Source organism: Nannospalax galili, unplaced genomic scaffold (genome assembly GCF_000622305.1).
Source record: "Nannospalax galili isolate Female #2095 unplaced genomic scaffold, S.galili_v1.0 scaffold19, whole genome shotgun sequence".
NCBI classification, from domain to species: domain Eukaryota; kingdom Metazoa; phylum Chordata; class Mammalia; order Rodentia; family Spalacidae; genus Nannospalax; species Nannospalax galili.
This window is the reverse complement of record NW_008342110.1, coordinates 202,905-216,523: the sequence shown is the minus strand read 5'-3', so window position 1 is coordinate 216,523 and position 13,619 is coordinate 202,905. Positions and strand designations below refer to the sequence as shown.

Here is a 13,619-nt window from a genome sequence, read left to right as displayed (position 1 = left end):
AATGATTACAGATTTGATAAATACATTTTATATCTCATAATAGCGATGAAGATTATACAAAAGCTATTAAAAGAATTATGAGAATAAATTCAACTGTCACTTAAGTATCTAAAGCTATTTTCCTTTGCGTTCTTCCAGAATGATTTGTTCTTATTCTTTTCCTTAATTTGAGGGACTTCAAGAAGATACTTGTTTTTTTTTTTTTTATACGGAAGAATTCATTCCAAGGCAATTGACATTGAGACGTTTTCACATGCATTTCTAATCTCTATATACATGACTATCACTGGTCACAGTCGCCCACCTTCTGAGCTCCTCGGCATCTGAGCATGAATACTAACTCGTCAGATAGACAGCCTTCCTCTCCCACTAGAGGCTCCATACTCTGCCATCCCTGTCACTGTCCACTGTGTTGTCAGCACCCTCATCTGCATCTTTTTTTAATATTAATCATGTGAGATTGATAGTACATTATCTAGAGGGCACCAACAAGGTAGGAAATGTTAAGTAATTTGCCCGAGGTCCCACTAGCACTTTTTGAGAACTAGGATGGATTTTGAGGCTGTGCTTTGAATCGAGGGTTGGCAAACTCTCTGGCTCACTGCCTGTTTTTGTGTGGACTGCAAGCTAAGAACTACTTTACATTTCAAATTGTTGGAAAAATACCAAGTGAAAATTATATGAAATTCAAATTTCAATGCCCATAAATAAAGATTTATTGGAACATAGCCTGCCATTTCATTCCTGTATTGCCTGTGGTTGCTTTCACACCACCTGCAGAGTCTGATAGTTATGACAGTGACTTCATGCTTTGAAAGGCCCCAAACATTAGCTAAATGACCTTTTATAGAAAGGTAAAATATGGGGCTGGATAGGTGGTTCGGGAGTTAAGAGCACTAACTATTCTTTCAGAAGACCCGGGTTTGAATCCCAGCATCCATATGGTGGCTAGCAATTATCCTCCAGTTCCAGGGGATCCAGCACCCTCTTCTATCCTCTTCAGGCATTGCTTGACATGGGTACACTAACACACATGAAGGCATTACACTCATACACATGAAATAAAAATAAATAAAATAAAAAGTCTTTTTAGAAAAAGAAAGGTGAACTATGCCAGCCCCTGCTTTAAACCACTGTGCTAGTTGCCCCAAACTTCAGCCATTTAAATGATGCCCATTTTTCATTCTTGCCACCTCTCATACCATCTGGAACATTATCTGAACAGCATTTTCCTTTAGATTAATTAATTTTCCTGAAATAAATTTATCCTTAAAGAAGCAAAATTCCAAGAGGAAGCCAATGCCAGTTTCAAGAACTAGAAGACAATTGTAAATGCAAAAGCAGCCCACACAAAACAACCTGTAAGGTTCCAGGTAAAGAGCTGGGACAGGCAATGGCAGTGTTCCTCCTGTTTTCCTGCAGATTCCTTCCTGATTTCTAATGACAAACCTGCATTATTTGTGGAGATATAGCCTCAATCTGCTGGAATTCCCTTTGAACATAGGCATAATGCTTTGGGGGTGCCTGGGCATGAACCCTTCCCCCAATGACCAGCCCTAATCAATAAATCACAGGTGTGGAGTACCAATATCTCAGTTACCTCCCACTTCTTTTGAACAATTCTGAGGCATATGGCTTTCCCCATTTCTAAGAGTTTCCCTGTCAGATTTTGCCTCAGTGACTGAGTGACGCATTTCCTACTGGCCGCCTCTCACATTATTTTTCATATCATCACTCCTCTACAGTGTATTCGCATTATCAGAATAACTATGTATATTTAGTCCTTGCCTGGAGATCTGCTTCTTGGGGGTACCAATTAAGACAATGGTGTTTCTCGTAAAAGGCTATGGACCTGTGACCTGTTCGTCTTTATTATAATAGAGATTAGCAAATAGTAGGAAGGTTTTCAAAGATAACATTCGTCTGAGCCCTTTCCATCAACATAAACAGAAAATGAAAACAGAACATACTTTCCACCATATGATGTGAGTACTTAGTGCTGCAGCCACCTGTTACTTACCATCTTGTTCTTTCTCACGTGGGAGAACCATACTTGAGGAACTTTACCACCTTGGCTCCGAAAGTGTCGCTCTGGACCACAGAATCAACAATATCTGTGAGCTTGTTATAAATGCAGATTCTCTCCTCTAAACCTATTAAGGCAGAAACTTGAGGGAAGCAATTTTGTTTTAATAAGCCTCTGGGTGACTCGTACGCATGCTTAAGCTTGAGAACTATGGCTCTATCATAAACAGCCTCTTACTTTGTTCTGTTCTCCTTGCATTCCTGGATTTCATCAGAATTCAAAATCATCTAAGACTGGTTTTCTCTCGTCAGACATGACTGACTAATGGTTTTTGGCTTCTTTTTGAGCCTCCACTGAGGTGGAGCCTTGCCAAAGCACACAGGTCAATAAATAGATAGCTCTGATGATCTACCTAAAGGCAAGTCTCAAAGTGCTCCCTAGACTTTCATCCGTTTCTCCTCTGGAGCTCCAAAGAGAGGGCTAATTATTTCTCCAGTGATGAGTCACACTTTTCTATCATGCCATGCTATTCATTCAACAAATGATGGGCTTGGAGAGATGGCTCAGGGGTTAAGAGCACAGGCTGTTCTTGCAGAGGATTCGATTCAATTCCTAGTACCCTCATGGCAGCTAACAAGTGTCCGTAACTCCAGTTCCAGGGGATCCAACACCTTCTGTCAGGATTGCACAACACGAGTGCACTTGCACACATGCAGGCAATACACACACACACATAAAATAAAAATAATAAAATTTAAAACAAAAAATTAAATGCTTGCTTTCCTCATAGAATCTGTGGTCAGATAGAGACATTAATTAAGCTATCATAACAACTCACAAGTAAATCACTCCAAATCTTCTTTTTCCATCATGAAATGTGAATATCCACCTGTAATTGGACTTGGCTTCTTCTGGTAAACTTGCTATACTTATTACAGTCCTTGAGTGGAAGTCTCTTTATTTAAAAAGTCTGTTTTCTACAAACACTCTAGGTCTATTCTTTCTCTACAGTGATGCATGAAGAGAACGTTCATGTTCTCTTTACATTTTCCCGTAATCCCTTCTTTTCCCCTAAGGGATAGACTAGCTATGTCTGTTCCATAGCCTTCACTGATGGAAACTGTTTTAAATACCAGTTTTTTGACAAAGGTGCTGAATTTCTCCATTGAGCAGTATTTTACTTAGTGAGGAAGGATATTTTCTTTAGTTATTTTTTAAAAAATTGAAAAGTATTTTGTATCCTAATCATATATGTATCAGTGTGCTGCTGCCCCAAGCACAGCTCAGTTGGCTTCTGTGTAGATTCATTCTTAAGGAAATATGATGTGTTATTTAGAACTGAATATCTTGAATGACTTAGCTCAGGTAATTTTGGCTACTATCTCCGATCGCTCCAGCTTGTGGAACACGGGGGCTCTTTTGCCATTTGTGTTATACAGTTTTACCTGTACACTACAACTTAGGTGTCTAAACAAACAAATAATATAGATTTTGGAAAGGCTAACTTAAATACATTCTTCTAAACAGAATGTTTAATTGATGGAGGGTAAAAGCATTACTAAGACAGCATCCTACAAACTCCAAGTATTTTTTCTAGGAAATAAGCTCAGGTAAATGGCTAAGGAGAAGAATTTCTCTTCTGTTTAGTAAGAATATTCACAATCACATTTTCAGATGATTTAGTATCTTTTTCATCACATATTTCACATTAAGAGAGACAGGATAATAACAAATCATAGTCAACATGGAATTTATAGCTACTTTGAGCTTTCTTGTTGGTGTGATCCTGGCAGGGTTGTGTATTTTGGTGCTTAAATCTTGTAGTAGGTTAAACCAGCAAGGTGATGTGGCCAAGAACAAGCATTTGAACAGTTAAATTTTTTTCAACATATATTTCTAATTTGTGCAATTTATAGAAAATATCTTAATCATATTTAGAGCCCTCCCCCCATCTGAACCCCCTCCATACCCTCCCCCCAGATTTCACGCATTTGGAACAGTTACATCTTATCAAACATCTATTCTTCTTTTTGCTCTACCTAGATGGATAGGGTCTGTTAAAGACAGCTTGTGTTTCCTTTAGCTTTTGAAATCTGTAGTTGCTTGAAATTTCTCCCTGTATTCACACTGCCCAATAACCTCTTTCCATTCCAGAACTGAGGAACTTGAGCTGAATATTGATGAGCAGACTTGCTTAATAAAAACAATGAGTTAGTAGTAGAGTTGTTCTGAGAACCCAGGGCCAATAACTCTTCTGTCTTATGCTCCTTCTATCATGCCAGGCTCTCAGCTTTGATTTGGCTATTAAGATACATAATGTTTTACTTATTCCTGACACTTGTCCAAAACAAAGATATTGAAAATGACCTTTGATGTAGAAATTTAACCCATGTAGGCATATTCTATAAAGAAATGTGGTTCATCAAGTATAGTTATGCATCCACAGAGCCAAATCCAAGGAAAACAAAACAAAGCACAGCAAAGCAAGCCAAGGTTATGACATAGCTCCAGGGGTGCAGATGTTGGCACTCTACCAAACTATATCCATCTTTCAGCCCAATAGGTGGGGACCATTTGCAGGTTAGCCCTGTGTGCACACATCTTATAATAGAGATGCAACTACACACTTTCTGTTAACCATTAATGACAGTTCCACAACAGCATTTCAAACCATTTTGGTGTGTACTTACTTTGTGGGTTTCCTTTCCTTTAGTCATTTAAAACTTGTAAGCCAGAGACCTGAGGCTCAAGTCAGCATTGTGTGGGGTAAATAAGATGAATTCGTCTTCCTTTTACTCTTTAAGAGACAGTGTCTGAATATGTTCATCAAAGAAAGGAAATTCTGAAGAGTCTGATTGAGGTGTACGTTCCTCTCACTTATGACAGGTGCAGAGTTTGAGTCATACCAGTGGCTTGAGGTTTTCATGGTCCTGAGGGAATATTGAGACACTCATTTGTCCCCAACATGGTAGAAGGGGTTGTTTGGTTCTCTAATCCTTTTCTTTTTCTTTAAAATCACAGAGTTCAGATTTATTTAGTGCACAAATGCAAAAATTGTGTGAAGTAAAACGTTTAGAATGAATTTTTTTCTTTTTCACAATTTTTGATTCTGGTTGAAATGACAGAGTACAGCTGTACTAGCTATCACCAATGCAAGATACTTTTATGGCATCTCTTTTTTTTTTTTTTTTTTGGTTTTTTTGAGACAGGGTCTCCCTGTAGCCCCAGCTGTCCTGGAACTCACTATATAGACAGGCTGGCCTTGAACTCACAGAGCTCCGCCTGCCTCTGCCTCCCGAGTGCTCTTGTTTTGTTTCTGAGAATTTCATCTGTGAGCGCTGTATTTGTATTACCTCCATCACTCCCAGTTTCCCTTCAGCTCCTTCCATGTCCCTTCCCACTTTCCTCTCCTCTCCTTTATTACTGTTACATATACATACGTACATTTATAAATATGCATATATGTAGTACACTGAGCCCAGCTATTGGTGCTCATATAAACCCGTGTTTACGGATACCAATTTGGGATTAGATAACCTCTCAGAGAGCTAGGCCTTGGAGAAAACTGATTCTTCCTCCCTCAGCATCTATTGATTCCTCAGAGCTCTTCATGCTGAAGTAGAACTCCATGGAATTTCCCCCATCCACCTTGGCATGTCAACTGGTTTTGTCATCACGCGGATCTTGTACTAGCATACTGTGGAGATTTCATTGGTACAGCTTCCCTACCATGTCTAGAACACCTTAATTGGAAGCAGGTGTCTTGTCTCGCTGGCTCTTACATTCTTTCTGCCCCTCTTCTGCAGTGTTCCCTGAGCCTTAGTTGTAAAGGTTTCAGTGTTGATGTGTCACTTATGTCTGGGCATCTCACAATCACTCATTCTCTATGTTTGACCAGTCGTGGAGCTTTTTAATAATCTCCATCTTTGCAAGAAGAAGCTTCTTTGATGAATAGTGAGAGGTGCACTTGTCTCTAAATATTATCCATCTCTCCCCCCAAATTTGCCAGGCTCATTTTCTGGATATAACCACCTCAGACTCTTTCTCCAAAGGAGACTTATATGGAGAGTACAGTTCTTCTCTTAAATTAAGTGGTAGGATATAATGAGCTGTCAACACACACACAGACACACACACACACAAACACACACACACACACACACATGCAATACTTTAAGAAGAAATACCAATGTAATCATAGCTTTGAATGATGTAATTTATTCAAGCCAGGCTCTGCACTCCTCACTTAATCCTGTTTTATCACTGTTTGTTCTTCTGAAAAAATATGTACTATCTCACTGGTTTGTAAAATGCCCGTCATTTTAAATTTCAGTGTGCAAAATGCAGCAATGTACACTGCTACCAAGATATGAGGTCTACCTTGCATTATAACATTTTCAAATGCAATTTTATTGAGATGAGCTTTATCTAGTTTTTAACTTGCTTCTAGGGTTTCTCCATTCTAATCTGTCTCCCAATGCCCTTTGGATTTTCTTGCATATTACCCAGGATCCTTTGAGTTGTAAATAATGGCTAGAACCCAACTCAGATTAGCTTAAAGCAGAGAGAAAGAATTTGTGATCTTATTTTATTGGAAGTCTAGTGTAAAACTCTCTTGAGTCTTAAACCTCAAAATCACGTAATCAGGACATTGCCATTCTCTGTGTTGTAACTCTACTTTCTTTGGGTTAGTGTGTTCTCAGACAAGCTGTGATGAAATTCCAATCGTGTGACCACAATGGCCACTAACAGCTCCAAACGGTTTTAGGAGAACCACAGAGTTTTCTAGCAGAAATTCCAGGATCTGGCTTTCATTGATCTAACCAGAAAGTTCGTGAAGGAGGCTAAGAATGAGCTGTTCTGATTGGCCAGCCCTGTTGATGGGCTTTTCACCTGTGCTAGACTTTGCAGTGGAGGAGGGCGGATTCCACACAGGACAATCAAGACAACAGTCCTACAGAAAAATGAAATGAGGATTCAGCAGAAAATTACAGCAAAGCTCCATTTCCATCAGGAGAGCCCTTGCTGCCGGGGTGGGGGTGGGGCCGGGGAGTGCAGCATAATAATAAAACAAAGCCAAGCCATTCACAGCTGAGCCCCAGAGCCACAGCTATGCCTTCTGTTCCCAGGTTCCTGAGTGAATTAAACTCTCTAACCCTTTGTCTCGGTCTCCTCATCTATAAAATGCAGATAAAGATTTAGAGATTGGAGGAGAAAAAAGACAGTATCTAAGCATTTAAACCACTCAGCAAATGTCAGATAATTAAAATAAAATGGTTTGGACTACTTTTTAAAGACTTACTTTATGTGTATAAGTATTTGCCTGCATGCATGTATGTGCTTGGTACTTGTGGATGCCAGATGTTGAATCCCTGGGTGCTGGGAACCAAACCCCAAGCCTCTGCAAGAGCAGCCAGTGCTCTTAGTCACTGAGCCATCTCTCCAGCCTGGTTTTGGCTGCTTTTTATTTACAGTAATATGCTCTAGGGTCTTCATGTCAAATTCCTCCCAGTGGGAAAGTCACAGGCTCCCAAGACTCAGCTTTGTCATTTGCAAAACTAATTAACTACTTGTTGACAGAAATATCCATGAAGAGAATATGCTAGGCGGTTTTTTAGGAGTTGAGGATGAGAGTGATTAAAATAATGTCTTTAGCCCCCTTGAAGCTTATATTCAAGTGACAGAGACAGATCACAATTGACTAGAAGAAATCCAGGTACCACACAAAGAAAAGAATACAACAGAGCGGCTGGCAAGTTTTAGAAGACTAAGCCTGAGATTTTAGTTAGGTGGCAAGGGAAGAGTCTCTGTGGTAGTGACATTTGGAAGCTAGAGAGTGATCCTCATTGATTTAAGAAGAGAAAACAGAAGCAGAGGTCCTGGGGAGGGAGTCCACTTTGATGTTCAAGAGCACCATGGTGAGCTAGCAGGCAGTGGGAGGGGCATGCTCAAATTGAGGTTGGAGAGGAAGTTCAAGCCAGATTATGTGATGAGCACTATGGGTTCCTTGTGCTCATGACAGGAAGCTAAGGAATATATACCCCCAGAGATGATGCAATTTACATTTACAAAGTAGCTAGAAAAGATAAGGACCAGGTGACCATGAGGCAAACAGAAGGCCATACCAGGAGTGGCAGTCCTTTAGGGATGGGATACCTACTTGGACCAAAGTTTAATGGCTGTCGAGCAAGCTGAGCTGAGAAAAGTGGGGCAAAGGTGACATTTTCATAGGGAGAGTGAGTGTGCTAATGGTTTGGATGTAGTATGTGAAGCTGGATGAATGGTGGAGCCACCAACTAAGATGGAGAACCCTAGGGCTAGGGGCAGCTTTTATTTTGGGGGTAGAAAATGATGATTTCAATTAGAAATGCTTTTTGTGGTTTTTTTTTTCTTTTTCTTTTTTTCTTTTTTTTTTGAGACAGGGTCTCCCTGTGGCCCCAGCTAGCCTGGAACTCTCAATGTAGACCAGGCTGGCCTTAATCCCACAGAGATTCATCTGTCTGTCTCTGTCTCCCAAAGAATAACAAATAAGTGGATTAGAACACAACAAACAGGCACTTACATGGTCAAGTACTAGGAAACTGGAAGAACAGAAACCTTCTTCACACTCAGGAAGATGTGCTCCATCCTCAGCCTGCCACTAGCTCTTTGATATAGTACTGTTTATTAACAATTTCTACAAAACAAGTTTCAATGAACAGAAAGTAATAATTACTTGGTATTTTCTTCCTAGTAACAGAGACTTATTTTCCCATGTTACTTTCCTATCTAACATCGTGTTTCCCTGCTGCAGGATCCTGTGGGCACTGAAATCCAACGTACCCATGCTTATTTCCTGTAATGGACAAACTTGATGCTAATGTGAGGTATGTAGCAATCTGTCTCTATTGGCATGGACACTGGTACTGGGCAGCTTATGAAAAATCTGGTTTAGATTTACAAAGCTAACATGGATTTTCTTAGCTGTTCCGCACATAGCCATAAGTGTGGTATACTGTTTGATTGTTTGTGTTTTATTACTATGCTTAAATGATAAAAAACGTGGTTAATGTTTTTAGCTGCCATTACTGACAATTAGGTTGTGGAGATGCCACATAAAGATTCGTCTCTGCAAGAGGAAAGGCGATGCACTTAGATGGAGATGAAATGCATGAAGAATATCTCTCTGCATCTGAACTTCAGGTGTAAATCCATGTAGCTTGTCCAACAGGTCCTAACATATCCACTTGCTTTTTTTGCCCAGGGCGTCAGGTTATGGGAAATGACTATTAATATTCTATGTTAGTGTGCCATGGATTGTTACATTAAATGTTTTTTGTTCTATGTAACATTCTTGTAATTTTCTGCAAAATCACAGATGGGATGAGAGTTTTTTCTTATAAATGCTTGCTCTATTTGATTTGGCATAGCCAAAAAGTGCAAAGAAAATTTAATGTAGGGAGGCTTAAATGGTGTGTTTGTTTTTTCTATATCTTGAGGGTAAGGAGTACCCACCGTAGCTGAAACTGCAGCTGGAAGACATCCTAAAAACGCATACCTTGTGAAATTACAGGGGCTACATTTTTCCACAGGAGACCTGTAGAGAAGTGTGCTTCTGTTTGACATGGTAGAAAACCGTTACAAAAGGGGGTTGTCAGCTGTCTTGACAGGGATTCTAGCTTGGCATGACTTGAGCTGCACAGAGGTACTGTCACCCCACCAGAGGATTCCTTGAGGGTAGAGTGTGTCTCATGATGCCTTCCATAATCCCTGATACTTGGTGGGTATCTTATGAAGAGCTGCGGATCAGCTAGTCATCGACAGACTATACATTATTTCAAATAGGGTTATGTTCAAGTGCACCTAGATACAAAGATCATTTAGCAATAAAACATTTTACACTCTCGGCAGAAAGCATTGTGGACTTTGTTATTTACTCAGTGCATGGACTTGGTGCAGTTTTAGGACTTCACAAAAGTTCTTTATGCTGGTGGCATGTGTTTTACCTTCCTCTCAAACCTTCTGAGATTACTTGCACAGAAGAAACAGCGGAATATAGAGAACCCCAATTTTCGTTTTGTCAATTAAAAGGGCAGAGTGAGCAATGCCAACAGTGAAGCGTTATGAGACTGTTTAAGTTCCAAACACTGCATCAAACCTGGTCAGGTGGTTAAAGTGTACTTTTCTGAGGGTGATAATTCAGGCCTTATGATCCCTTACATAGACAAGTTTTATATATTTATTTATAGTAGCATTAGCTTTGGATGGCAAAATACAATTCAATTAAGTGAACATTAGCCATTCTCCTAGGGTATTGTGGAGCAATGCTGTGGGATTCAAGATGATGTCACATTCTAGACTCTATGTCTGGGCCATCCTCTCTGTCAGTTTTCTAACCAGATCCTATCAACATATGTTCCTCCTTACCCACTCCCACTCTCTACCCATAGCAGGCAAATGTCAGACTTTCTATTCCTTTCCTCCTCAGCACAGCCTCTGAATGTCCATAGAGAAGGATATCTTGGCTCACATTTACCAAATTGTGATGCATGTATCATTAATAATACCTAATGAGTTTAGGTGGCACATCAACTTTTTATTATGAATTTACTTATTTTATAATTACTCTCTTATCATGTAGAGTAATACTATTTTGATCCTTTAGGGTAATGGATGTAGTAACTACATCCATTGCAGTTAACTAAAATTTCCTTTTTATATGAATGCATTTAAAACTTGAAATTCAGCTTATGTAAAGAAAAAGGTTATCCAAAATATTTATTAATAAATTAATATTAAAAACCACAGAGCTTCTATGCAAATGGTGAGCTTCTAGAAACCAGTGTTCTGTGTGTAACTAGACAGAGTGAGTTTTATCATTTTGAAAATAGGGACTAGAAGCTCTTCTTTGGACGTGATTGTCTTTACTTGAAAGAGTACATACATAATTCAGTGAGGGGCCCTGTCTTGGGCCAGGAACATTCTTTTAGTGCGCTGCAGACCAAGGAAAATCAGTGAGAGGAGGATGGGAAGAAGAGAACAGACATTCAGGGAGGAAGAGGCCCAGCTTGCCTGCGAAGGAGCTTAGTAGTCAATGGCACAGAGGCTATAAGAGACTTTGAGATTAATTATGTATTAGAGACTATATGTTCCCTAACTAATGTATGAAACACACACACACACATGCACTTGTGATATTCATGCTGATCTCTACCAAGACTGGTTCTTTAGCAAAATTTTTTTGTTTGGCTATGAATTATGCGTTAACTATGTGCATTGTTGAATGTGTGAGGTCATAATGAGCTATAACATGGACTTATATTACCCTAATTAATATCTAAACAGTCCTACCAGGTATATAACATGATTTTCTTCCACTTTACAGCATATGAAGTTAAGACACAAAGAGGTTAAGTAACCTGCTTCAAGGCCATGGAACTACACTGCCTTCTCTTGTGATATAAATGTTTTGTCAGTGAGCACACAGCGTGTCTGTGTGTATGTGTGTGAGTTAGAGAGCTGACATTTCTGTCTGGGCAAATATGGTTTTGAAGAAAGAATGCATATTGGATAATGGACACCCCAAAGGAACAGGGTAGTGAGAGCCTATAAACACCTTGGGGGAATTTCAGAAATAACTTACTCTTCCACAGGCTGCAATATTGAGGGCTCTGATCAACTTTTCCCAGACAGGAAGGGACAAGGGAATCTTAGTTTAAATTTAAAGCTATATTGAATGTATTGTTACATTTTGTCAGACCATACTGACCATTTCAGTTTTTGTTCATATATATCTTTTCAGCATTCTTGGCTAGAAGCACCAGGAGCCAGTCCTGGAAAACATAGTCAAAGGTAATTTGGGGGCAATGATCATGTACAGGCTTAAAGAGTTAAGGCAAAACTGCTGTTTGAACATGAACAAGGATTTGGGGAATGATGGAAGAACCTGAATTGTGAAATGTGAAATGGGTCATATTCTTTGTTCATTATAAGACAAGACGAGATAAGGAACACTAGGTCTTGCTGCTAGAAATCAGAGCTGTATTGCAGTTTGCTGGGAATCTTCACCACAGAGCAATGGACGTAGGACAGACTAACATGATGAAGCCCCACAGTGAGTCATGATTATTTGGAGATAGTTCTGAGCAGTTCTTACTTTGGTAAATAAGGTCTCACAAACTTTAGAGTCAGCCAACAACTTTTGTTAGATAATCTGACACCCACAGCACTTAGGGGGTGTATTTGGGGCTCTGGGTTTCTTGTCAGCCTCTAGAGTAGACAGATGTATTCTTTTTGAAGGGAGGAAAGACAGATTATATGCCTCTAATTTTGCCCCTAACGGCTACTCTTCTAGATCTGGTTTTGGCTTGCCTTAGGGAAATTAGCTTGCTAGAGCTCTGTTTCTCCCCCCACAAACCCTGGAACCCATTTCATGGTCCCAAGAATGCATTTAAAGTGTCCCCTGACTTCAGAGACAGCCCAAACTTTCTGCTTTATCTGACTACATGCTAGTCTAACCGGTAGGAGATTTTCCTCAGTTCAAGTGTGATCCTGAAAGCAGCCCAGGTCCAATCATTTTCTTCCCACTGGTTATTTCAAATAAAAGCTGCCTGATTTCTAAAAATCTTTTTTTCTCTGTGATCGTCTAGTTCCAGAAAGTGTAGGTTTTACTCCACAACTGAGTAGGAGAAGAAAGCCCATGTAGATGGACTTGCACTTAAGATAATGGCCCAGATTTTGAGTGCAGTCTTCTTTTATGTTTCACTTCTTTTTAATGGTCTTTGCCCCGTTGGACTCCCCTCCTCACCTGCTGGGCTCTCTGAACTCTCCGACTCTGCTGCCCAGAGTCGCTGGAGCTTCCTCCTTCGTAAGAGCACCCTCATCTGTGATTCTGTTTCTTCTCTACAGAATGATCCTGTGTTCTCTTATTAATGTTTCTTATTAGCAAGCACAAAAGTATCCTCTAGGAATTAAAAGTCATAAGTGGTAGCAATCTCCTTCCTTTGCTGGGGTTCTAGGAAACAGAGCCAACTTTACAGCCATTAAAACCAGGAATAGGTAGGTATCAAGGCTTTGGTGTGCTTTTGTTTCCCAGCTTTTTTTGTTGTTGTCTTTTGGTTGGTTGGTTTGTTTGCTTTTGGATAATGCATCCTTCATTTACGCAAGCTGCAGTAAAGTGGGGAGGAAGGGAAAAGGAGGAAAGATGGAGGGAAGGAAGGAAGGAAGGAGGGAGGGAGGGAAGGAGGGAAGGGAAGGAGGGAGGGAGGGAAGAAAGGAAGGAAGGAAGGGGAGGGAAGGAGGGAGGGAAGAAGAGAGGAAGGGAGGAAAAGAGAGGGAGAACAAGCAGAATCATTTAAAAGGCAATCAACTTTATTATTATTATATTTGAATAGCTCTGAAAGTAGTACTGAGTTACTAATAAAAGGAGGTGCATCAACATAAGAGTGGAAATGCCTTAAGACTGGAGCTGTGCAAGGTGAGGATGATACTAACTCACTGGATATTTTTACCATTGATTCATACAGAGTTTGGTGTACTGGCTTGATTTAATTCTCATATCACTCTAAGGAAGAGAACTCAATTCATAAATAAGCAAAATAAAACATTGAGAGAT

General features: G+C 39.9%; 1 protein-coding gene across 1 annotated transcript in view; it reads left to right on the top strand.

The window, feature by feature from the left end:
- Htr4 (5-hydroxytryptamine receptor 4) overlaps nt 1-13,619 on the top strand; it is a 180,071-nt gene that overhangs the window by 9,001 nt on the left and 157,451 nt on the right. The window contains exon 2 of the mRNA XM_008837889.2: nt 8,820-8,892. Within this exon, the coding sequence (XP_008836111.1) occupies nt 8,867-8,892 (26 nt within the window). The 5' untranslated portion in view covers nt 8,820-8,866. The remainder of the gene's footprint in view (nt 1-8,819; nt 8,893-13,619) is intronic.